This window comes from Bemisia tabaci, chromosome 5, assembly GCF_918797505.1.
Source record: "Bemisia tabaci chromosome 5, PGI_BMITA_v3".
NCBI classification, from domain to species: domain Eukaryota; kingdom Metazoa; phylum Arthropoda; class Insecta; order Hemiptera; family Aleyrodidae; genus Bemisia; species Bemisia tabaci.
Window position 1 is genome coordinate 19,827,951 of NC_092797.1, and position 26,799 is coordinate 19,854,749.

At 40.0% G+C, this 26,799-nt stretch overlaps 2 protein-coding genes and 1 long non-coding RNA gene across 6 annotated transcripts in view; all 3 read left to right on the plus strand.

Moving 5' to 3' along the window:
- The window catches only part of kst (spectrin beta chain, non-erythrocytic 5 kst), a 161,528-nt gene that overhangs the window by 36,827 nt on the left and 97,902 nt on the right, over positions 1-26,799 (plus strand). The gene's annotated exons all lie outside the window — the stretch shown is intronic.
- LOC140224599 (uncharacterized) lies at positions 504-14,817 on the plus strand. Its single transcript, XR_011899873.1, has 2 exons — positions 504-3,788; positions 14,202-14,817. It is a non-coding gene; the product is annotated as an uncharacterized lncRNA (long non-coding RNA).
- LOC140224598 (uncharacterized) lies at positions 3,799-11,313 on the plus strand. 3 transcript variants are annotated; one of them, XM_072300392.1, is made up of 4 exons: positions 4,600-5,262; positions 5,698-5,823; positions 7,091-7,284; positions 10,959-11,313. In XM_072300392.1, exons 1-3 carry the CDS (start codon positions 5,160-5,162, stop codon positions 7,276-7,278), a joined length of 417 nt encoding a protein of 138 aa, XP_072156493.1. In that variant the 5' UTR covers positions 4,600-5,159; the 3' UTR covers positions 7,279-7,284; positions 10,959-11,313. The 3 variants fall into 3 exon arrangements, 1 of the variants encoding a protein (XP_072156493.1); XR_011899872.1 differs by lacking the exons at positions 4,600-5,262; positions 10,959-11,313 and adding an exon at positions 3,799-4,593 and having other exon boundaries at positions 7,091-10,952; XR_011899871.1 differs by lacking the exons at positions 4,600-5,262; positions 5,698-5,823 and adding an exon at positions 3,839-4,593.

The window sequence follows — 26,799 nt, forward strand, 5'->3', positions numbered from 1 at the left end:
TCTATTTTCTTCCTTTTCAGTATTGGTCAACCTGGAGTATCGATATGTTGATAGTTAATGCGTCGTTTCCCGAGTGAAATTACGTAAACGCATTTGAATATTGTCGATTTTCCCCCTCGCAAATGAAAGTTTTACTGAGAGGATCTTGGACCTATCTTAACTGAAAATTTCACTGATTTTTCTTCTGATTTCATGCAAAAATCAGACAAATTTTGGACAAAAATTGCACGGTTGCATTTGTGCGCTACACTGGGAAAAAAAATACATTGGATCTGGAGTCCAGACTCTTGAAAACATCGACAAGAAAAAATACTCTTGATTCAATTGGATTTTTGCTTGAATCAAAACGAAATCCGCTTAAATTAAGAGGCTTGGTTCTTGATTTAAGCCAGATTCTGATAATCAAGAGTAATTTTTCTTGTCGATGTTTTTAAGAGTCTGGACTCATGTGTTTTTTTTTTGTTTTTTTTTCCAATGTGTAATGTGTCAATTTTTCAACCTTGGCATGGAGTGACGTTCCCTTGTCCGGGAAACGACGGATAGTCAAATATTCTTACGTACAATTCGATTGAAATTCCTGTTCTTTTGCTGATTTTTGACAAAATAATTCCTCACTCATGTAGGAAAGAATATTCTGCAAGCGTTCTATCGCAATGGTGAATAAATAATGTTTTGTTCTGAAACGAGAAGACATCTCATAAGTTGCAGCATGTAATGCAATTCAGAATGTTTAAAATTTTGACAGCGAAAATGTATGGGAAACATTTTAAGAGCGAAAAAATTTGTTGTTTTGATGGACTGGTACTCTCAAAACAGTGAAAACTTGAGCATTGAGCACTTCATAACAAACATGCAACACTTCGTTAGCTAACAAAATTTGACTATATTGCGTAGGCATTTACTAAAATGCCTGCTGTGGCTTTTTGCTTGTAATATCAAATAGGGAGAGTATTATCATGTCACTCTTTTATATGACGGTCACACTAATAATAAACCAGGAGGAAAATTAGGAATCATGACCTGAAGTGGAGTTTTGACTTGTTAATTTCATTTGCATTTAAGTCATTTTGACCAATCAAAATTCTGGAAGTTCGGTACATTTCATTTCCTGAAACGAAGCGTTAGAAAATTTTCTAGGTTGGCTTTGGCGTTTTACGGGATTTTTTTCCTTTTTTACTCTCCTCTTCGTTTTTCCAAAGAAAAGAGTCGTCAGCCAGTTTTATTGAGCTCATTGATCGAAAAGTTTACGTTATATTTTATTGAGTAGATGCAGTCTGTACCAAACTTTCTTTTTTTATCTGGCAATGGGGTGCATGAGTCTATTTGTGGCGCTGTGGAGCTTGTACGCACGGTCACCATGATAGTTTTAAGCGAGTGGTCGTGAATTTACTCCACGCAGTTCACGTGAGCTGGATTGCTCACCTCCTCCATCACCGTATCTCCGCCGCACTCGTGGTTGTCAAATTGTGGCGAAAATTCCCTCATTTTGCCCCATTTCACACTCAAATAGAACAATTTTACGATGAGTCTTGAGGGCCCTCGGTGACGCTTTTCCCGATTATTTTCTGAGAACATCTGCTCTGATACCTACAGGCGACGAGTTCCTGGTAAGTCAGGAGAACTCAGAAAAGTCAGGGAATTTTTCGCAACCCTAAAAAGTCCGGGGATCTTTCGCAATCCTAAGAAAACAGGGAATTTATCCCGAAACCTTGAGATGATTTCTTCCTTTGATGATCGCATTTTTTAAAATTTCAAGATACTTTTCCCTCCAAATTTTCGTGACTAAAATTGATATGAGAAATTATCGAGAAAAGAAAAATTGGAAAGTTTAACTTCATGTGAAAAAACCGTGAAAATCAGGGAAAAGTCAAGAAGTTTTGAAATCCAAGAAAACTCGTCATTATGGTTAAACGGGCAAGATTTGACCCCGTGATCATAATCCATTTCCGCACCAAACATGGCTTCGTGCTCCGCTAACCGTCTTTGTTCGATTTCCCAACCTATATTATTCAGTATCGCACAAAACTCATATTAAATGGCCAATTACCGTGCTATGATTTTACTCGCAACGACCAACAATCCGGAGAATCCCGTGCAACTTGGCAACGCTGGATATGCGGGCTGCGGTCACGGTCAAGGTGGCGCCTTCGACGGTTCGTCAATCATTAACTTCCGAAGATCTAGAATTTTTCACGGGCCTCCTTCTCCAAACAGATCTGCCGTTTGCCAATAGGCTCAATGGCCACTTTTTAACATAAACATGGATATCCACCTTTTGATGGTTTCCGAAGTCATAAAAAAACAAATGCAACCACGAAACGCTTCACGTCACGTGACATGAATTCCATTCATAATAATTTTAATCGGTGAGAACCCCAATAGTCCCAATCCCAAGCCGAGGCATTAACACATCGATTGGAAACTTGACTTAAGGTTTAAACACTGTAGTTTTTTCATCTCTAAATGCTCAGGAAGTTAAATTATTTATGACGTGATTCCTTCTTAAACATTTGTATCAGTGCTCCAGAGCCGAACGTTACCGAACTCACATTATTAGAAAAATGGAGTTAGTGGCGTTTCGGAACACTCAAATACCGGTCCTGTGTGTGTGCAACAGCTCTATCTCATGTTGGTTTACAGATATGGAATTTATAAAATTTGCTGTTTACATTGGAATCAATGGGACTGACGCGCGGTTTTCCTGACATCCCGAGATGCCTAAAATGGAGTTAGGCATCTTTTGATTGTGGGATACTGATATACTTTCATTTCACCCTTATTTTTAGTTATTCCTGCTGTAATATGCTGGAGACTGTACGGTCGCAAGGGGTTGGCACGCGTTTTTCTTTATTTTTTTCTATTCGTCCATCGTAATAAGAAAGTAATTCTCGAAACGACTCTGAAGCTTTTGCTTTTATTTTGTGGAATGGAATGAAATGGAGAGTAGAATCAAATAAGTTTTGCTCTACCATGTCTGTCGACTTTTTAGCCCTTCAAAATGGAAAAATCTGACCTTTTTTTTTTAAAAATTTGTTCAAAATTTTACGCTGAATCAGGTCCCAACATCGTTTTAGGCAGTTTTTGCCATTTAATATCAGAATTTTGGCCCTAAACAGCTGAAATGTCCTGTACCGTAGCCTGTCTGTGACTCAAGTGCGCAACTTTAACGCTACATAACCATCATCTTGCATCTAAATACTTCCACTTCTGCTGTAAATTCACACTCAACTTGTACCTAACTTATTATTTTCAGTTATATTCATCCAAATAAGTGAAAATATTGACCGTCTTTTCGTCAAGCAGCCTTGTCTGCGGAATTCGCGTCCTGTACCGTAGCCCCCTTTTTTCAGCATCATTTCGTCCGTTAGAGTGCAGCACTTATGAACTTTGTTTACTTTTTTTGCGTTATCGTGACTATCACACGCTGATGTCGAGCAGAGGAAAAAAAACCGCAATGAAACAGTAAATTTTGATCGTTTTTTATGAGTTTCTAGGTTTAACGACCATCTAGGATGTCCTTACCGTATACCTACCTTTTTAATGCATAAATCACTTCAAACTCTCGAATTTTGGTATTTTTTGATACGCTCTAATATCTTAACCTCAAATCCAGAATTTCGGGCGCTAGTAAATTCCGCCGAAAATGGGTAAATTCCGCCGATTTTCCATCCACCGAAAGTGTAAATTCCGCCGATAGGTGCCACCGAGCGAGTGTAAATTCCGCCGATGGAGAAAAAGGAAAATGTTTTTGGAACGGCACTCATATTCGGCAAGAGCATCAAGTTAAGGTGGATCCTCAGTTTTTTTGTTTATAGATTTCTCCGCCCAGGGGACGCCACCGTCGATGTCCGTTTTTCGTCAAATTTCTGCAGTCAAAGCTGAATTTTGAAGAATCAGAGCTTTTATTTCAAAATCGGAAAATGTCACTCTGTAGATTAGAGTATTGCGAATATTTTGAGCCTTTGATCATCAAAATGCAAGGTGTTGTGGTTGAGAAAGTACTGTTTCCCCACAAGAAATCTCGGCCCTCGGCCGACGATCCTCTCAGTTGACGGTAAATTTAAAGAATTAGAACACTTAATTTCAAAATCCAAGGATGTCAGTCTGAAGATTAGACTCTCTTCTTTCATTCAAGCCCAAAAACTTGCAATTCTGTCGCGAATCGACGGAGAAAGTACTGTATCCGACCGGCCGGACAACAAGCTTTTTCATTCGGTCGGTCATTTAAAATTAATTGCCCGCCGCAGCAACAAACAACAGGTTTGTTGACATTTTAGGTTATGTGTCCGTTCTTCATCATAGTCAAAAGCTCACAAGCTCGCACGGTGAATTTCAAGTTTATTGCAATCATTTTGATCGTGTCATATGAACTAAAAGAAGGAACAAGTGTGCTAGTATTCTGTGTTTAGTGTGATAATTTTTATTTCGCCTTCAATTTATCTTCTGGCGAATCGTTCAATGCCGTACCAAAATTGGTTCTTGCTGGGTTGCGGAGCTCTCTTTCATCAAGGTCCCACATTTTACCTTAACACTGGTTACTGGCGTCTATACCTTGCCGGACACACCAATCATATTTGCCGTATCTCACTCCAGGTAATTCATTTACAGTACCTACTTGACACAAAAAGATAATTCGCATCGTACAAATCCACTCAAACACATCATCACTATTCATTACCAGTTTGTATTGTTGAATACGCATCAATAAATTGAACATAGTACAGCTACAGTGCTGTCATACTATAAAAATAGTTAGTAGAGATCAGTAATATCAAGATCCTCCCCGCCATCCAGATCCAGTGATAGAGTATCTGTCAAAAATGGCTATAGTGCATAGAGCAAATACGGAGGTGGTCGCATCTTGAAGATTATTTACCCTGTAATGAAGGTCGGCACAATATGGCTCGAAATTACAGCAAAATTGAAAATTTGATTCACAGACCATAATAACCGTACTGTTTTTTTTGCTTAGATCAACTCAAAATATAATATCAAGCACTTAATCAGAGACTTAAAATGACTTTTTTCCGTAAACCACATTTTAAGATAATCAGAGATAACAATCGTCCGTATCAACCTACATCATCATAAAAATTCAAGATACCTGAAATGGGACCGCCTTTTTTTTTCTCCATGGATATAGTGTATCTAAGTGATGGATGAAATGGGTAGAATTTAACAGAAACACACCAACTCGCCTCAAGTTTGCACCAAGAGAAGGTAGTTTGAAATTTTCTCTTCCACGAGGCTCAATGCTTAGGAGTAAGTCAAATTACTAATTTTGTGTTCAAAATATTTTCCTTCGACTTTGAATTTTTGAGAGAAAAAAAATTCATGTCAGCTCTCCCCCGCAGAGCTGTGGGAGGACAAGGTACCGTGGCAGGTAGACGTTAGTGAGTGTCAGAAAGCACTGTGACAGTGCCTCTCATGTATATCTGTATGTGTATCTGTCTGTTAACTTCACAATTGCTAGTAATGAAATTTGTTCGAAAAGTATCCTGTATTGTCCCCACCGTGAGAATCATGCAACTATGGACGTTACATTGCTGGAGAAAGTTATGAAGAAATACGATAGGCAGGCTGCAGACTCTCTGGCACTGCACTTATTGTCTCTGACGAATTTTTTTTCTTTTTTTTTTTTTTTACCAATTTCAAATAGCCTATCGGCTAATCCCACGTTTATTACCCCAACCCCAGGTGACCATTGCCTGAGACCATCAAACTCAGATCACCTGGCCGAGAATCGAACCCGGGACCTCTTGGTCATAGGGCCAGTGCTACAACCACTACACCACAGGAGGCCGACAATGATTAGGAATAATGGTGAGCTTGTATAAATTTATCGTTGTTGGAATTTAAGGTCACAGTAATTAAGTAATCTGACTAACTACTTAATCTCCATTTCAAGAAAAGTGCACAATTTTGTTAAAGTAACAGTAATTTTGGAACTGTAGGTGAGGGGATTCAAGTGTTCAAGTTTCAGTGACAAGTCCTTTCATTACCGAAGGAAATCCTCATAGTCAAAACAATGGCATAGTCGCTTTGACTTTTGTGGTGTAAATATAAATTTGAAAAATTTTGAGGAGCAAAATCTCAATTTGGTCCTAGACGTTCGATAATACATGCCTCAAGCCCTTCAATATAAATTCTACACTAACTTCATTGTTTCATTAATTTTCATACGCTCAAACACTTTTATTATATTCAAAAAGTTTTACGACAATCGAAGGTTAAAGAAACATTTACCCCGTGTTTTAAAGATAGAGCACCTGAGCTAGATTCTTGATGTAGGAGTGGTACGCTTTTCCTACCCCAGCCACTTTTAAGCTGTCCTCTACCAGGTATTAGAAAGAACAAATGAATTCTGTTTGTCAGGAAAGAAAGAGCTGAGTGACAATGGAGATGTTGCATGTGTGAGGAATTTGCGATTTGACTGTTGATTCTTATGTGAAAGTTCGCAAAAAACTTGATGGGGCCACTCGTTTTCTCTGAAATCAACTCCCAAGCTCAAACAAAGATCTGAAGTTGAGGCCAAAATGGAGGGAATATCCCACGCTGTCCTGAGAGTCCACCTCTACATCAAGACAAACTCTCCATGCAAAGATAGGGAGCAAATACATTGACAGGGTTGCCGTGATTTCAGTTTAAGAGTCCCCAAATAAGGTGGCAGCCCTGTCAATAATGTATTTGCTCCGTATCTTTGCATGGAGAGTTTGTCTTGATGTAGAGGCGGGCTCGCAGGATAACGTGAGATATCCCCTCCATTTTGACCTCAACTTGAGAGCTTTTTTTGAGCTTGGGAGTTGACTTCAGAGAAAACCAGTGGCACCATTGTGTTTCTCGTGAACTTTTACATAAGAATCAATCTTCAAATCGCAAATCCCTTACACATGCAACACCTCCATTGCAGCCTTTGCTTCTAATTTGATTATGTGCAGCACCCAAATCTTGGCCCATTTCTTAAATATGCTTATGCCATCTATTCCCACCAATGATGTCTTGAAGATCTGGCTCAATGTGTGCAAGCATAAGGTCTTTCATGTGGCAAGATTCTAGCACTAAATAAGCATTTTTCCTCTTTTTTTTGTAGATGGAATGCTCCTGAACACCTCTAAAACGAAAGGCTACGGCTTGCAGTACCTTCTCTCTAAATCTGACAGTGTGATGATAGATGATTTCGCCGCTTCTTTTGTAAAGCAGTCAGATGCACCTTCTCAAAGTCTCCATCATTGCGAAACAAAAGTGTATCATTGGATTCGTGCGACAAGCTCTAACTAAATGCCTGTAAGTTCCATAATACTTAGAATCCTTTATACAAAAATCATGGTGAATGGTGATGCCATCTCGAGACTCCAGTGGGCCTGATAAGACCTCTCTTTTTCCATCTATATGGAGGAGAAATTAATAAGTAAAATTAGAGAAATGACCGAAGGAAATGATGAGCATTTTCTGGATTAAAAGAAAAGCAACTTTTATTAGAACTAAACTTATTCGAGGTCATTGCGGGGACTTAGTGAGACCTCAATAGTTCAAAGCAGTGATTCGAACTGATCAACTTATGTCATGGAATTTCTTGTGCGAGTCAGGATTTTTTTGACTGCAAAAGATCATTTGAACATACTCATTGCCAAGTGCATTGGCAACATTTAAAAAAAATGTACTCTTCAACACGCTTAGGTTGAATTTTTAAGTCATGTTTATTGATCTTGAGATTTCTGGTGATCTCTAGAAAAAGTAATAACATCAAAATTGAGATCTAAACTGATCCTGAAATCCCCTCTTACAGACGTATTAATGAGTAAAAAACAAGTATTAAAGTTTGTTATTCTTGGTATCTCCTAGAAAGTTTGCTCTGATTTAATTGAATTACACAATACTATCTGCAGCAATGTTAATTTATTTCTTATATCCTGAGTCATCAGAGATGTTTGTAAGAATGAGCAAAGGGTGGACAATTGGTTAATAATACGTTAAGAGATTTGTAAAAATCTACTCTAGGAGATTATCTCTGTACTCACTGTGCTTCTCTTTCACCCCTCCAGCCTCCAATAATTGATGAGAGGGGCCATATTTGCTGTTTGCACGGGTAAAAATCTATCCTTATGGTTTCTCTGAACCAAATTATTTTGATTACTTATGAATAGACTTGTAAAATCAGCAATACTGACTCCAGTAAATCGTAGGACTTCTAATGTCCACTTCTTTAAATTAATCACTGTCTCTTACTTTCAACCAAGAAAAAAATCGATGGAAATAAGTCGTATACTTAGAATCCAATCATTTATCATAGGACAATACTGCTGCAATATTATTGTGCTTTCCTTGCTGCAGCATGTTGATCAAAAATCAATCAGTAATGGAAAAAGAGAAGGTACGCTACTGCAATTCTGGCATCTAAATCCAAAGTTTTTCCGGCTACCTAGTCAAATGTAGAGTGGAAATCTTAAGAGCCCTGTAGCATTTTTCCTACCTCGAATTTTCAACTGGCTTGCAGTTCCTGACTACTTCATCCTTCCATGCTATCACTTGCAAAATTATTTGAAAAATTCCTGAGAGCAAGAAAATTGCACATTTTCACGTGGAATTTTTAATGCGATTTTTAAACACTGTTTATTGTACATAGACGAAAGAAGCACCTAAGAGCCAAGTGAAACTTCTCCTCCGTACAGATGGTATGAACTTAACCAATTAAGTTTGCATAGGTAACTTTGCTGTCATTACACTGTGCCTAAAAGCTTTACAAAATGAAAAAAAGCAGCCAAAATTCAGATACATACCTACTTTCAACAGATTTTCTATATTGGCAGTCATTACATGACGGACAATGAAAGACACCAGAGTCAAGTGAAATTTGCTCCTCCATACTGATCGTAAGAATCGTACTAGGAATCTGACAAGAAACCGAATTAAATTAAGATGCACCATGTGCGCAGAACTTGCATGCCACATAGTTTCTTTAATTCTTTTGATTTAATTTTTTTCACTTACTTAGTTATGTTTAGCATTGCACATCAAATTAGAGGGTTCTCAGTAAGCTCCTCAGAAGCTCAGAACAGGCGAACTACAGATTTCTTTCAGGTTTCTAGTAGGATATTTGGGAGTTAACCTAAGCCAGGAAAAAAATCCCTTCAATCTACCTACCGACAAGGTGTTTGCTGAATTAGCATGACCCCGATGTCATTGGAGGAGAGCGTCTAAAACATCACAAGAGACTCATATTCTGCCTAAGAATCACATTAAACATCGATGAATTCAATTATAAATTACGTCTACATTATTTTTCATTGCACTTAAATAGTGACTAAATTTTTTCTGTTAAAACAGAAGAAATGATACTGACCTACCTTTGAATCGTCATATTTTTTTTTATCTTCGTTAGTGGGAGATAAATTTCTTCGGAGGTGGATAAATCCATATTCACGGAGGTAGAAAAAGTTTCAGCTTGGTCACTGGAGTTGGAAGGTTTATAGCAACATTGCTACTAAAAACTGGTAAATTAGCACAGCTTTTGCACACAACGTAACATGTATTGTGCACACAAACAAAGGAAAGTCTTTTGGTTGGCCAAGATGCAATACTAATATCACAGTTAGGACAGGCCTCTGCGATATTATTGTGTTCGCAGCATAAAAGCTGGCCGGGTGACTTAGAGGCCATCACAAACGAAAAATCACTTGACACTTATCCATCTTCATATTTTAAACTATTATTTCTGTTGCGTGTACCGAGCGACCCAGACCAGACCACCTGCACTAGTCTTTATTTCAGTTATTTTACTTAGGTAGGAGGGAATCGGGGACAGTAGATATGAGAAGGGAATCGATCCCAAGGAATCCGAATTTCATGGTCCAGAAGCCCCCTTGGCTCCTCTTGGGAGACACAAAGGAGGTCCTCATTTCAAAAGTTGAGGTCTTTGTCTAAATTTTGAAATTATTGCATTGAAATCAGAAATTATGGTCAATTTTATTTTAAGAAGACTCTGAGATGTTCAAAATCGGCCCATCTCTGACCGAATGACTGAGCTCTAAGGTGGGGGACAAAGCTTCCCACCCTCTACAAAATACTAGGTTGCCATACTATTGTTGAGGGTCAAGAAAAATATGTTTTCCATGTAAACAACCCCGAGTAATCCGAATTTGACAGTCCTCTGGCTCCCCGGGGCTTTGCAGTCTGGTACAAGGGAGTCCTTAACTTGTAAATTCAAAAAGATTGAGATATCCCTCCCCCCTAAACCCCATCAGCAAAGCCACGGTAGGGGTACATAGGATCTAAAAAATTTTATTCCGGTACATTACCGAGGAAAGCATCTCTTTTCTCAAACCTCTACAACAACTAAGCGACCTAACATTTTGAAGAAAGCAGCTCTGTCCCCCAACTTCAGAGGTTCGTCCTTCATGCAAGGTAGGGGTTGGACTTTTCGGTGGCAATTTTGATCACCATTTTCCATAGTTCCTGATTTCGATAGAATAATTTCAAAATTTTCTTGAAAGCTCTAATTTTTAGGTTTCCAAATGACAATATTCTGGAATTATCGTAGTCGATTCCCCTCTCATTCCTACAGTCCAGGACTTCATCCGATACTAGGTAAGAGCCTGTTGCGGGTGTTCTAAGTCACTCTACGTTTTGACCCCTTTATTGAAAAATATGCACCTCGATTGCAAGATGCAAAAATCTCCAATTCTTCATTTTTTTTTACCTATTCATTTTTTAAGAAAACGAACTAAAGTATCTTCTTGCAATTTTTTGTGAATTTTTCTGGGAACCTAGGAGGAGGAAATTTGTGTTAAATTTCAAAGAAAATTGTTTCCTGGTTTTCTTTCATATAATAAACCGTTGACGGAGACTTTTAACTGTATCAGTGCAAAGCAGTTGGAGTTACGTGTTTTTTGACTGTGTATGTTGGTACCTGTATTCTTTAGCAGATTTTGTATCAAGTCGTTTTGTCTTTTTGTCCATAGGTTATATTTGAAAGAAAGTCTGGAAAGGTACTCCTCCGCGCAAAAAGGAGCCTTCTTCATTTGGATATTATTACCCTGCTTATAGAAATAAACCAAGAGATTGTCGATCAATAAAAATAAATTAGTGAATAAATCATTGAAATGAAACGAATCCACTTCTAAAAGTCCCTTTTTTTGAGCCGTAATAAAATTGTTTTTTACTCATCAGCCAGCAAGACTGCATTTTGTATCCATCTCCATCCCTTAAAACTGGAAGTAGGTATCCTTTTCCTTCTAAGGTATAGAATTATATCAGTAATAGTAGTGCTAAGTTTATATTTAATAATATAAATAAAATTATTTTCCTCTACTTTAATTGAGTTGTATGTACCTATAATTGTTTCAAAGTTTAACTTATTTTTTTTACGTGGTTTGGTCTTCCTAATTTACTCTTCACTCGAGCTGATTTTGCAATGCAAGCACAGATGTCAGAGAAAAGTGGCTCCGAGTTTGGTGAAAGTAATACTAGCTATTTGTAAGTTCTTAGACTCAGAAATAAAAGAATGATCATTTCTCAATTTGAGTGAGTTTGTTTTTTTCCCCCCTCCCCTTAAAATAGCCTGTGCCATGGTAATGGCAACCCATCTCTTATGGACTTTGACACTTTAGCTCAAAGACTTAGAGGGCAAGTGGAAAAAGAGTAGTTTTTGTTATTTCAAGAAATGTATGTTTAAAGTTTCAAAATCACGCAGAGCTCTATTGAGGAAAGAAAGTTCAAACTTTGCTCGTTCAAACAAAGATGATAAAAAATTTGATTTTACTTAGTAGTGAATTTTTCGTATGATATATTTTAAGACTAGTTGTATGTGAAATCATTAATATCTCAATTTTTTCAAGAACTGCACTTATCCCACTTTTCTTCCAAGCCTCTCTACTGAAGTACCTAATTTATACTCACTTGGCTAAGTTCATATCAAAATTTTGGAGAAAATCATTCCTCCCTTGCCAGGTTCTGCATAATTTTGGCTTTCAGCAGCTGAACTCCTGTCCTTCCAAATAAAAGGGGAAGAATTCTTGTGCTAGTATCCAGTCCTGCACCCGTCATGAAAAATTTAGAGGTCTCAGCATCAGTAACAGGACAAGTGAACTAATTTCTCGTCTAGTGGGCCTTGATTTGTTCCCTCTTTTTCCTAAATTCCAAAAACCGTTCAAGGCGTCATTTGAAAGGAACTTTGCAATAGGTCTTATCTACTTCTCTTATGAGCTTCATCATGATGCATGTATTATATCAGTGACTACAGATCAAAAATGTGTAACTTTATTGGCTTGTTACTAAATTTGCGATCATGCATGTTTTATGGCTTTGGAAAAAAAATATAATCAATGTATTTCCTTGAAATCCTCTTCGAATATTTTGACTGAGTGAATAAAATTTACTAAAACTTCATTAAGAGGTGTTAATTTGTATTAATTTTTAAAGAAAGATACTTGAAACATGAGCAGGAATTTGCAACATCTCAAGCTGAGGAACGGATTTTTTTACTTCAGCCATCAATATGGATTTGTCGCAGGCAAATAGTCAAATCAGGCATTTCATTAAATGCCCAAGCAGATAGTCAAATTTTGATGGTTTACCAAGACTTGTGAGTTTTTGACGAGGAACCATCTAGTTTTAATTAATTTGAAAATTGAAAGTAATAATGCATCAAAACTACCAACTTATCTTGTATTTTGCACTCCGAATGCTCCTCATATATTTTAACTTTCAGAATTTTAAAAAGTCTGTATTATATGACATGCTGAAAATCCCGAGATGAGAGCTCGTTTAAAGGACTAGATTTAATTTATTTACAATTGTTTGATACTAATTTTTACAAAATCTCCTTATCTACTTGAGAGAATAATTATTTTGTGTAAAATTAGCAAAATAATCGGAATTTCAATCGAAATAAGATTATTTGACTATTTGCCTAGGCATTTAACAAAATGCCTGATTTAGTCAAATGCGACAAGTCCTGCGACAGATACGTATCCTCATGCTGTTACCACCAACAACTTCTAAAGCATGAACTGGAATGCCTCTCTTGCTTTTTCTGCTGGCTTTTAGAAAGCAGCGAGCAATGCGAGCATGGATGGAACCAGGAATTTCTTTTTTGAGGGAGGGCGAGGAGGCAAACTGACCATCCTTCTACGTCATCCTTGTTTATAAAATTTAAATAAATCCGTGTGACTATCTACAGGAAAAGGCACATTGATCCAAGAAAAAACTTTCCAATAGGTAGTTGCAAAAGATTGCTCTACCTATCCTATTGGAAAAGTTTTTTCTTGGAACAAGCGTACCGTGCCCCCCCCCCCCCCCCCCCGTTATTTCCCACATGGGCGGAACTACTTTTGGAGGGTCAGAAGGACACCTCGTCAAGGGAGGTCTATGTGACAATATAAAAATCATTCCTTCAAGGGGTATGTTGGGTTTTCCCCTGTTCCAAAGAGGGGGTCAGGGCCTCCCGCAGGAAAATGTCGAGAACTTGGGTCGTCTCAGGAACAATTTTTTGCTGTTCTACCAACAAGTATAGAAATCGAATTAAAATTACAAAGGGAGGTGAAAAATATCCCGCAGACTTATTTAGAAAAATCTCATATTTTTCGGAAGGGACTGAGTAGATTCTTGGATTGGGGGGGGGGGGGGGCGCCGCTAACCCCCCTCCCCCCTAAATTAGTTCCGCCCATAGTCTCCCATCCTCTTCTCTTCTTTTTCCTAATTGCTGCGTGTCGTGCCTCATCTATCATTACCTACACTGGATTATAACTTATTATTTCATCATGATCTCTGCTTCTCTTCGCATTCGTTTTTCCTAGGCATCACGGGCAGTGAGAAACCTCCTAGAAACGAACATGGCGGTAAGTTAGCGAGCATAAAACCGATTACTATAAAATATGTGAAGAAGGGCGCGCGGAGACTATGACGAAATATCTCGCGGCCGCACGAATTTGAAGCAGAAGTAAATTCTGATTCGCAACCGACCCGACCGAGTAGCCAGCCGACCGGGCCCTTGCACGGGGCGGCCTTGCGGCCGACGAGGAGAAGGGGAGGAGAAATGCGTGCGACCGTTCCGTTCAATCAAGCCGCGCTGATTGTGAGTGACATGAGTGACGAACTGCCGACTGACAAAGACAGCTGCGGAGCAGTCTGTCGCAGTCCCACTTTGACCGCTAGCGCGACGTGGTGGCAGAACGCCGAACATTTTTCTGAAGATCCACCTTAAGATGTTATCTGTTTGAAGGTAGATCTGCGCTCGAAGCCGAGGAGTTGCACTTTGATGATATCAGTAAAACTGATAGCGGATGGTTTGGGACGGAACGCGGAATGTACATGAACTCTGACTTCAGTAGCCGAAAAGATGGAGCCGAGAGTGTCCGTTATGACAAGTGAGAAGGGGAAATTTATTATTGTGCGGGACGGTTTTAAATTTTATAGAAAGGCTGTATTAAAAACTGGTACAGAAAAGTGGGCGTGTATTAAAAAAGACTGTCGTGCTCAATTTTTTACAAGCGAACAAATATCAGAAGGATCTGTGCCAGAAATTTTAGACTTTAAAGGAACGCATGATCATGAAAAAGCCTGATATACTTGGACCCTGATGATGTTGATGATTCGTTCACTGATGATTTTATTGCGTCTCAACCAGACAACGAGAAGTGTCGTGCGTTTGCTGATTATCTGTGCGAAAATTACATTGCTAGCGACAGTTTGTTTCCGCCTCGAATGTGGGCATTTCACACCTCCGACACAACGCTAACGATCAACGCTTGTGAATCTTTTCATAGCAAATTCAGGGAGTACTTTTATTCCGGCCACCCTAATATAAAAATGTTCGTTGAAGCTTTACTCGCCTACCAATTGGAAGTGTACGTCCGGATTCAAAGTGTCGGGTCTCCAGCCAAGCTTCGGTCAGACGTCAAAAGGCAAAAAGCACACGTAGACGATGCAATTATGAAATTTAAAATTCACCAAGACCGTTTCAAATTTGTTAAAACAGTTTCATACCGTTTCAGCACAGTGAAAAAGTGAAAAACTGTTGGTCTTCTTACGACATGGGTCTCTTTTTTGTTTTATTTTTTGACGTGGGGCTCTCTACACCCTAAATGTTTATTTTCTACGCTCTCCTCTCCGACTTCAACTCATAGACGTAGAGGTAAGCAAATTTGCACTACTTACAAATCCTATTTCAAAAACATTGACCGGCGGAATTTACATTTTGGGTGGACGTCATATCGGCGGAATTCACAAATCGGGGGAATGATAAATCGGCGGAATTTACACTCCAGAAAAATAAAATCGGCGGAATTTACAACCTCCCAGAATTTCAACTACATGCGTGAATATGCCCGAGCACCGTTGCCAATAATCACACGATTTGTCCGCACCGTAGCCGTCCGTACCGTAGCCCGTAGCCGTCCGGTACCGTGGCCCATAGCTGACGCGCGATGCGGCCGGGTCTACGGTAAGTACGGACAAAATGCGAAAGTCATCCAAAAATCGGTGCGCTGTTTGATGGATCATCCCACTTTACTTTATTTTATCTATCACCAAAATTTGGAATTTAAAAAAAAAGAGAGACGTATTTTTTTTTTAGTACGACGCGACTTACAAGAAGGAGGCTTTTTTTTCGATGATTGCATAAGGATCGCCATCTTTTTATTTTTTTCATTTTGTCTTTTGGAACTTTGAGTCCTCTTTTTCGTCTGAAGTTCATAGCAATTTATTCGTTTAATATTTATTCGTTAATATCTAACTTATTTTTTTCTTATTGTCCTTTAAATATTTATTTAAGGTGATTTGTGACCACATTTTCGATAAATTTACCTTTTTGTTTTCTTACTTATTTTGTAAAAGTGCACCTAAAACGTTCTAACGTTGTCAAGCTTGTTTTAAGAACTCAGCTTCTAAGATTTATCCCTAATTATTTAATGCGTTTACTTTAAAATAAAAGCAGTTCATTATTTTTGAAAAACTGATTTACTTACTCTTTTTACCTTTATTGCCTGTAATTATTTATAAAAGTGGCACTTATAAGCTATGCTATAACTTAGCAGTTTATTCCCCAATGAATTTCAGTTCTTTATAATTCGGCCCTTGCATACAGTAATATTTACGAATGCCTCTTCGTCCTTACCGTAGCCTGTTTGTGTACCGTAACGTTATTGTCCTGTACCGTAGACCAGTAAAAAATTGTACAATTTGTAGCTTTAAAAGAGCAAATCTGTAGAAATTCTTTAAAAAAAGTTGTCTACCACATCTTCTAAGTTAGTTCTAAAGAAATTAATTAAAATTAAGCGTTTAATTACATTTCCTGGCTTTTTTAGGAGAAAAATGATGGCACAAAATTCTAGAAATCGGACTTTAGAGCAATTTGGCGGCTAAATTTTGAAAGTAAAAACTTTGAAGGATATTTTGTTTTATTCTTCTACAAGAATATAGCTCTATGAGTGCAAAAAAACTTAAAACGGTATTATTATCGCACGTATTGATAGGAAAACAAGCCTGTTTAGTTGGTCTACGGTACGGACAAAAAATTTAACTTCCAGTGATAAAAGAGGCCAAAAAAAATTTTCTGTTGAAAACGAAGATTGACCACTATTAAAATCGACTTTCCAAGAGTATGAGGACTTCAGAAAACATGCTGAAGTTTTAAAATAACTAAAGTCACTTTTTTAAAAAACGATGGCTCCAAGAGCAAAACTTATTTGATTCTACTCTGGAGGTAGCCGTTCACTTCGCAACCGAACCCGTCACGCAGTAAATCAGCACTCGGCTTTCCACAAAGGAGATACGGAATCCTTCAGCGAACAAGTGAATTTAACACCGGGCTCATTCGCAGAGAATGTGCAGCGACGTAATCCACCTAACCCGGTGCATATCTTGCCTGTCCTGTGTGAACTTTAATCCGATCTAGAAGTCCATTTCAGGAAACCTTACAACAGAAACATTCGCTTTATGGGCAAAACTGCACAAGGTGTTGTTCTTCAAGAGTCAACGGCGTAAAACCATGTTTATTAGCCGCATCGCATTATATGGGTGCCCCGGTGTCGCCCTCAGTAGGCGGGAAGGGTGCTACACTTTCGTTACGATTATTGTGCCGTGAATACTAAAGCGAGGGAAATGATAGTGTATAAGCGTGGTGTGTGGAAAAGATAGCGGAGGTTCATGCGAGCTTTTAATTTTTTTTAATTTTGTACCAAAGTCGGAAATAACGCCATTGTTCCAGTAAAACAAGTGAAACAATTATAATGATTTTTCTGAAATAAGCCAAAAAAGGATATAGCTTCGTTAACCCGTGACGTGCGTACATAACGCAAGTAATAAATAGTGGCCTGATGGATTAAGCGAAGGCGTCAGGCGCATCACTTAATGCAATCGCAAACAATCATTTGGGAAGACAAAAAAGTCAAGTAAGTAAATCAATGCGACCCTTTTACGTAGATGCAAATCAAAAAATAAAACCCTCAACAGTAGGTCTTTTTTGTCTCATCGCAAAAAAAAAAAAAAAAAAAAAAAAAAAAAAAAAAAAAAAAAAAAAAAAAAATGAATGCTGCACCTACAGATTGTCGATTTTGAATCCAAGCGAAATAATCATTGGTGTTTTACTTATGCGACCAAATTAATTTTTTAACATAGCTTAATTTGCAATTTACAAAACTGAATTGGTGCCGTCTACCAACTTTTTTCTAGCGTAAATTCGGTCAAAATAGTCCAAAACACGCTTTTATAACGTTTCGACTAACATACAATTATTCGCTTTATTCACTCGCCCTCTTACTTACATATTATTCCTGCACCGATCTCTATGTGTTTTTGTAATGTTAAACGATGATTGTGTTCGATGTAGGTCTGTGTGGGCTCCTTCATCTCTCGTGAAAACGTAAAAATGCCGGAGTACGACTCGGCATGGCATCCACTCAATTTAGCAACTTAGCGTGCCGCGCCCATAAATTCAAATGAAATCGCTCACGTAACACAGCGAGGCTTTCGAATGACTGTTCCCTGTGACTTTTCTCTTCACTTCTTAATCGGAGGATTAGTCCTTTTGCACGATCGGCACGAACCGCCAACAATTTGAACGAGGAGAAATCTAAAACCTTTCAAGTGTAATGAATTTATTCATAAGTCACGTGTTGCACTTTGCACTTGCTAACGCGAAGCGATCTCAATTAAAGTTTTCCAGGTAGATATTTTGAGTCTCTTTAAGGTAAACCGGGCTATAATTGAACCAGCATGGATGAAAAAAATTCCTTCAGATCTTTCGCCATACACTGGTAAAAAAAACCTCTTGGTTCAAGAGTGCAGTTTCCTGTCGCCGGATTTAAGAGTCTGGACTCTTGTTTCAATGCAAAATCCGCTTGAAACAAGAGTTCTAGACTCTTAAATCCGGCGACAAGAAACTGCTTTCTTAAGTCAATGCAATGCGGCATTGGTACAAGAGGTTTTTTTTTACCAGTGTAATTTCTTGCAAGTCTTTCCTGAACTTCACCCCTACAAAGATTGCATGCAGAAAAAAAAACTTCGTTCGTATGGAACACTAAATTTTTTAGTGCACACCTCGATGTATATACATATTTATTGCATATAGATTAGCCATTAGATGTATCATAAATATTTTAAAACAAAACTGAAATATATCAGTCTACAGACAATTATTAAGAAATTATCAAGGTAATAATGATTCTAGAAAAAATCAAACTTCAAACCGATTTTGATCATATGTTAAGGTTACCAAAGAATATTTTTCGATATTCCTAAAATAATTCTCATGCTAGTCTTTGAAAATTTTATGAATTGGACCCAGAATACATTGCGCCAACTTTATTGACACTTTAATGTTGAAAAATGAATGCAATCAGCCCTTCTTTCGGTCTTGGAAGAATCTTTCATGATTCTGAACAGCAGCTTTTAATTAAGTACTCGAGCATAGCAGAGCCACGGATTTTTGTTTTGCTCACTACCCTGTATGATCCATTATATCCGGTGTGATGGCTCATAGCATAGCCCTTATTAAGTAGTGGAGCCTCTTCCCTGGCGATAGTTTTCGACCAGCCGTTAGATACGTCGAATAACCTTTATCGATAAATCCCTTTCTTAGCAATGATATGTATCGAATAAGGTCTTTCGATAACAATTCAACGATCGACTCGCAGTGGTGTTCTTAACCCGCTCAACATAGCGACCGCGACGAGCGTTGGAGATGAATTATTTTTAACCACACTAATTCGGTACCTTCCGAATCGAAAGGACGCGACAATCATTTGAGACGACCGGCTCTGAACCCCTGCGATCCATTTCAGCTTTCAATGAACGTAGTGGGGACCCCCTCGGTCTCCGCGAAACCAACCATCGTTGCCGAACTTTGCGCGACTTTCTTTTTCTACATGAGATATGATAGATGCTCTGCAGCCCGTGACAAGATATACAATAAAAAACAATTTAAAAAGCGGGTAACAAGGCTAAAATTTCAAATACACAAAACCAACAAAAAATGTGTACTTGAAATTTTAGCCTTGTTACCCGCTTTTTAAATTGTTTTTTATTGTATTTCTTTTTCTACAAGCGACAACTTCTTGCGGCCAAAATAATACCTATAGTCTAAAGTTTCTGCAGAGTTTTGCTGTCTTGATTGCAAGCAAAGAAAAAAAAGAAAACCATGCAACTAGCTCTGACGTTCTGTTCGGAAAAATGGAAAAGGAAAATTTTTTGACTACCAACTATTTATTGTGCATATGCATCAGTAACTTTTGCACATCAGTACATTCTAATCCTTTACTTTTCAGGGGATTTCCTTTTATTTCAAGCAAAAATCCGATTGAATCGAGAGAAATTTTCCTGTCAAATGTTTTAAGAGCCAGAAGACTTTTTTCCAGTGAAAGAGATTGCATTCTTTCGTCCCATTAAATACGATTTCGAAGATGACCTTTGTTTTATGACCTTGTTACAACAAAAAAATGCTACTTTAACCACATTGTAAACTAATTTAACCACGGGGGTGGTTAAAGTAGCATTTTTTGTCGTAAAATCTGCGTTGAAACATTGCACTCACTGTTTTTAGCAATTGAATTGTTAAATCAGCAATTTTTTTTTTCCGTGTGAGTCTAAGTCAGGGTTGCCGGCGGTCTGGAAAACCGGGAAAGTCAGGGAATTCGAAGAAAGAGTCAGAGAATTTACGGAGGTGCGTTTAACAGAAGTAGGGGGAAAAATCAAAATGGAATTTTATTCAAATGTCAGGGAAAGTTAGGAAATCTGTAAATTTTGGAGTCAGGTAGAAGCAAAAATAGTCAGAGAAAAGCTAGGGAATTTGAAGATATCGCATAGAAATGTCTGTTGAAAACGTTGCAACGCTTCGTCTTGAGCACCCTCTGCTACGGCACGCAGTGAACGCAATTTCTAGTGGAGTTTCCTGTGGGGAAGAAAAAATAGACAAGACACGCGTCACCTTGGTCCTAAGAGGAATCTCTCGAGTCGTGTTGAATACTGAATCGTCCTCGTCAAAACGGCGACAGTCTCCGGTCGTCTCAGGACAGTTTTTTAAAGTGTAGCTAAAAATAGGGTAGAGCTCTCAGTGCAGATATTCCATGGGGCGCCCGCCGATAGCTCGAAAATGATGGCTCTGGTGATTTGAACAAAGAAACGTATATAGCCAGCTTGTTGCTGAATAACACTGTTCGTCTTTTGCATGGATTTCAGGCCGTTGTGCAATATTGTACCATCGTGTCATCATTTCCGCATTGTCGGAATCGGAAGATTAAGTAAAATATTTTTTTTTTTTTTTTAGCTTTTGGATAACAGACATACTTAACTTTTTTTTTTTTGATTATAATACTTCCTCTATCCGCAAGGGGAGCGAGAAAGTAAAACACTTCTTCGTCTTCATTGATTACTTTGTTCGCGAAATCAAAGTAAACAGAATTCAGTAAGTAAAAGGAAAAACAGTCTGCCAGTGTAAGATGATGAAAATTTTCTTCTATCTTTTTTCGTAAATTCATATACCTACCGCACAATTTGTTAATCTTTTCGCTTGAATCGCTTGAATGCTTGAGAAAATAGCTCAGTTAGGTTTGAACCCAACATGCAACTATACGTACTCCGTGGAGCTATTATGGCCTAACCTATTTGACTGCAGGCGCATCAAAACTTCACTTCCCAGTTGCGTTTCTGATTGACGGATCGATTTGAGGTTCATCAACCCGATGGCTGGTGAGAGTAGGGGTGAGCTTTTAAATGTTTAATATTTACCCGTGTCCCCCAATTGGAGAAACTTCCATCACAGTTAGGCGCAAGGGCCTAAATGAGTGGACTTGGCACTATCAAAAAAGCCCGGAATAAATTGAAACTAAAAGGCCTTTGCTCGCAAGTTATGAGAGAATGAAGGGATCGTTTAAAATCGGCTATCTGCTGAAAACTGGTCAAGCTGAAATACTGGGGCGGGGTGAACGCATTCGAACTATCATTAGGAGCCTTCCAGCTCCATTGTTTTCTAGTAGAAACTAAAAGTCCTTTGCCCGCAAGTTATAAGAGAATGAAGGGATCGTTTAAAATCGGCTATCTGCTGAAAACTGGTCAAGCTGAAATGCTGGGGCGGGGTAACCGCAGTCGAATTATCATCAGGAGCCTTCCAGCTCCATTGTTTTCTAGTAGAAGGAGGCTGCTCCGGTGGTTATCGTTGGCTTCCGCAAGTGGGAACAGGGATCCGGTCAATGAATGAATGGCCCGTGTGAATTTTCTCGGGGCTCATAATCGTGTCACGGGATTAGGTCAGAAATTAACATTTCTAATGAGGACTTGGGAGGTGTCCGTGTCTGTCTGCCCGTCTGCCCGTGCCGGTCGTCTTCGTCTCCGGGGTCCGGATGTGACCGGGCGGGCGGCCCCGTGCGGTGGCGCGGCGCGGCCGTGTTGGCGGGCGTCGAGTAGCCCAGTCATGTCTGCAACAAGTCAACGACACGCTTCGTCGCCAAATCTCCAAGTTTTTATCCCACGTATACGGGGCCTCCGAGTCTACTTATTTCCCGTTCCCACCCCCGATTTTATAGAGAAATCTGCGAAATTTCAAAGGGGCGAAGAAAATTCTTTTCCTTCGGAAGTTTTATATTGACCTCAGTCAGGAAAAACCTGAAAAACCGAGCCAAGTCCGTGGGGCTGAGCACCTTCTAAAGACAGTAATGCCTTTTTTTCTTGCTTTTTTAAAAAAAAAAAAAAAAAAAAAAATAGGAACGCGGACCAAAAACAGGACAATTTTACGAAATGGGCGGGGGACAAAATCAAAATTTTGCGGATATATAATTATTTTCAGCGGTTTTCCATGTTTTCGCGCGCTCTGGGAGGTCATCGACCCCTTAAAAGAGATTAATATGATATGGAAATGGAGAATTTCTGTTTCTTCGTTTTTTCCTCCTCCTCCTCCACTCCTTCGTCCTCCCCATCCTCTTTTCATCCCCCACACTGCTCTCCTCCCCATTATTTTCTCCTCCTTCTCTTTCGCTTCCTAATCTTCTTCTTCACCCGATTCCTAATAATCTATGCTATAGGCTTTAGGAGCGGCACATACGTGTTTTTCTAAATTTCCAACATTGGTGTAACCCTGTAACCCTTTTGCTTAATTGTACCCAAATATCGTCGAGTCTGTGAGACTAGGGCTAGTAAGTCAAACCGTCGATCCAGGCCCGCCACAAGGGGGGGGATACTGGGTCCCTGGTACCGGGGCCCGGGCCCAGGAGGGGCCCGTGCCGCCGGTGACAAACTACTACGAATTCACATATAACCCGTCTTGTAAGGCAATTTGAAAAATTTACCCTAAAAATTTCTCAAAAGGTGAATAAATTTTCACGCTTGGCCACGCTTGGCCACACGCCTTGGCCACGCCAACACGCGCTTGGCCACTTTAGAATTCTTCTTACTTCTTTAAAGATTTCATCTCTTTTCAAGATTTTTAGTACAGGATGATATTTTTAGTAACTGCGTTTCATTTTCTTCCGTCGTCGGATGCTAACAGTCTCCAGTCTGGGCACCTTAGACTCCAATGGCTCAACTCCCTTGCTATAGACGTACGAAAGGGGAGTCCAGGGGGACTCCCCCCCCCCTAGAATTGAAAATAGTATCATCTGCCTCCGCCCCCTTAAAAAATATTCCAGATATTTTGAATGCAACAATTCGAAGGTATTTTGTGCTAAAAGTAAAAAAAAAAGGCGTAATCATTCTGCGTAAATTGATGGAAAATCTCCGCCATGGGAGCTTTAAAATGTATCTAAATAGATTTTAAATTTCAAAAATTTCCCCGGGGGAGGCCCCTCGGACCCCTCCTGTGCTGGGGGCCCGGGCCTTAAATATGGTACCAGGGCCCGAGATGGGATGTGGCGGGCCTGCGTCGATCTCATGATTTTTCGCGAAAACGTCATTTCAAGGAAGTTTCGTACACTGCGACAACACAGTTGTCTGTCGGTGCTCTGCTTACGTCCCTAGATTCTCATGAGGGAGATCTGGGTGCACGCGCGCACACTCCCGCAGCTCGTTATGACGCTTATTTGCTAGGCCCGGGTTCGAGACCCGGACCCCGGGGTCTTGTGCGTGGGGCCCGTCGGTACCGTTTTCCGCGAGCGTCACGCAATGTCACGCATGGCTGCTCCGGATTCTCGTCCCTCAACTAACCCGCGCAGTCTGCGTCTGGGAACGCTCGTAATCAATGAGTCGGCTCTTCATTCAGTCCAGCTGTCGTGTCAGCCAAGGGGCCATTCATAAAATACGTAACGCGCTAGGGAAGGGGGGGGGGTCCCGGAGAGCGTTACGCTGTTTTGTTTTTAAGTGTTGTAGGATAGGAACCTAGCGTTGAGTTGAAGAATCCGAAATAAGCGCCATTGGGGTGTCTACAAGTCCGGAAATAGTACAGATTTTTTAAGGGCAGTCCGGAAGTACTGAAAAAGTGCGGAAATTCCGCAAAAAGGTACGGAGTTTTTTTTAAAAAAATTCTGTCATTTTTGTCGCATTTTCAAATTTTTGAATTTTTTCTAATTTCGTCAAATGAAGGTGCTGAAAAAGTACGGAATTTTTCTGTTGGAGTAGGTACTGAATTTCTTGAGAATGTACTAAAAAAGTACTGTATAAGTACTTATTTTTGACCAGCTTGTTTTAGTAGACACCCTGGCCATGTAGTTTATGAACGGCCTCAAGGACCTCAGCCCCCTAATATCATTTCCATTTCTTTTCGGTTTCGTCCACAGCGTGTGTAACAACTCACGGTCGAAGAATAATATTATTTTATGCAATAATTTCGGCTCTAATTTTACTGACAAAGGGTCGACAGTAAGTGTAGCTAGGGCGTTAGAGGGGAGGGGGGGGGGTGGCACAAGCTAACAAACCGCCATAAATGAAGAGACAGAGAGGAGTAAAAAAATCAATGAAAGAGTAATCAGGAAATGTTTCATAATCAAGCCTTGATGTGATATTTTTTAACTAATCTTGAATGAATCACCAACCTAAATCAATACCACTGTTTCATAAAGTTTAAAAATGTCATCATTGAATAAATTCCCATTGTTTTTTCTAATCTAATCATCTAATGAGTGGGCATGGTTGCCACTCTTTTAACCCAGTTTGGGAACCCTCTGGTTCTAAGACGAGCCCACCGACTGACAATGTCAGTGTCATATCGCGCAATATGGTTCTCGCAATTAATCATTCTGCTTTCAAAAGGGCTCATTTTAGGAGAGCCATCTTGTTCATTTACCGTGATGCTTTGTGAGGCTCAACTGGAAAGTGGGTAAAGTTCTTTCATTAGCGTAGCGACGAATTTACATCTCCCTAATTTAGCACGTTCCTATGCATCTAACTCGGATCTCATGATCTACATCACGGTCCCCCTATGAACAAACCTTGATGGTTTTGTTATTTTCGCCCAGTCTCAGTCTCTCGGTCCCTGCCGCCGCCGCCGTATGTACGCTCCACGTGCGCGAGCTCAGTTTATCGTCCCAATTTCGCCCAATTACACGAAGTCTCCCCCGTAAAAATGCTAACCTTTCGCGTAGGACATCCATCGCGAGTTAACGGACGGTTCGCACCGAAGCTGCTTCGTTATCCAAGTTGCTTTAAATTATCAAAACTGTAAATCCTGTGTTTCACCGCAAATGTTACAGTCACTCAGCTTCAGTTTTTTCGAACTGATTGTGAGTCATACGTTATTCTATGGCCGACGCCGGCCCCCAAAATGTGCGGAAGTTTGTTCAGGAATATTTGGAAAAATTAAAGATCTCACATCCCGTATAAGTTTTCATGGGGCAAGCTAGTTTTTGCAAGATACTAAGATTCTCAAATTCACGTGGTTACAACCTCTCTAAAATTTCAAGAGCCAGCCCTTCGTCCTAAATCCACCCCAAGCTCACAAAAAGCTTTTAAATTTCAGCAAGACCGTCATAACCGTAACAGTACTTCGATAAATTCACCTCTGTGATAGGCCCTGTTCTCAGAATAGAGGCACATCCTAGAGTTGGCACGCTATTTGGGGACGATTTGGAGAAGGAGAGAGAGCGAAAATTCGTGCCCTTCATAAGTGACAAGATCTGATATCATTCAATCTTTTTACCCTGGGGCCGCATTTTTTCGGTCCCTCCACCGTAATTAAATATACTCAGGACGAGTGTCGACCGCACTGAGGCTCGGCATAGCGTTTCTGATCGAACTGAGGTGCCGTTTGTACTCATCGATAAATGTTGCGTCTCCGTGTGAAAAAGCTGGCAAAATTTGGCCCCTGGGCCCATGAAGGTGCGATATCCATCGATGAGTCCAAACCACACCACCGGCCAATCAGAAGCGCTAAGCCAGACTTAGGGCCAGTCGAGACTCTTACAAAGCATATTTATGTACGATGGGAGGACCAACGAAATTCGGCCCCCGGCCGGAATTCGAACCCGGGACCGCTTGGTCAGTTTAATGAGTTACACTAGGCCCACCGATGTCGCCATTTTTGTACTTGTGTGTTTTTCCACCAAAGTCTCGAGTGAAAGTAGATTTTAGCCGAGAATTCCCGTTTGGGAAGGGTAAAGTTCCCACTTGGACTGCCGGTCCTAGGCAGCGGATTCCGTCGGAGACACAGGAGACACACCCAGTGGGCAGTGGCAGGTCCTCGTCGTGTCCGCACGCTCTGTCGAAGCGGATTTGGAGGAAACGCCGAAAAATCGAAGCCGGGCCAGTGTTTTTATCCATTGTTCGTGCTCATGCGCTCATACCCGCGGGCTCCAGAGCAGAGGGAAGAGAATAGCGTGCATTGGAAAGTAATGACAATAGCTCAAGGTCACTCCTCACTCGGGAGACTCATTGTGGAGTTTAGTGGATATGAATAGGTATTATGGGCCCTGTTGATGTTGTTGTTGGCTCCTACCGCGTCACGTCGCGTCGCGTCGCCCTGCGTCGTCGCGTCGTTCCATGCGACTGCCCATTGTGAACTCCACTTCGCCACCGTGGAAGTGGATGTGGCCTCGAAAACGACGTGCGAGGAGAGACCTCCCGGTGGAGGTGCGAAATTTTATGACGCATTAACCGTTGCAATGGGTCTGTTGCACGCAAGAGATGTATAGACATGTGAATGGAGTCTACGTCATATTACTCGAAAATCACAATAACCATATCCAAAAAGTCTGAAATCCACTCTTCGGCGCGCAATACTGCCGTGCTACAGAAGAACGCCTTATGAACGTTCGAGAGTTGCCAAATTTCCCCTGATAAAACATGTATTTATGACATCATTCATGCATGTATTGCCTTGAAATTTTCAGATATACATACACATACATAAAGTCGCTTTTATAGCGCCGCCTCGCGCTCTGCGACGCC

Coding starts and splice junctions, on each gene's coding strand:
- LOC140224598 (XM_072300392.1), top strand. CDS start 5,160: ATGAAATGGGTAGAATTTAACAGAAACACACCAACTCGCCTCAAGTTT. Junction 5,263..5,697: donor ACGAGGCTCAATGCTTAGGA/GTAAGTCAAATT, acceptor CCCCAACCCCAG/GTGACCATTGCCTGAGACCA. Junction 5,824..7,090: donor GACAATGATTAGGAATAATG/GTGAGCTTGTAT, acceptor TTTTTTTTGTAG/ATGGAATGCTCCTGAACACC.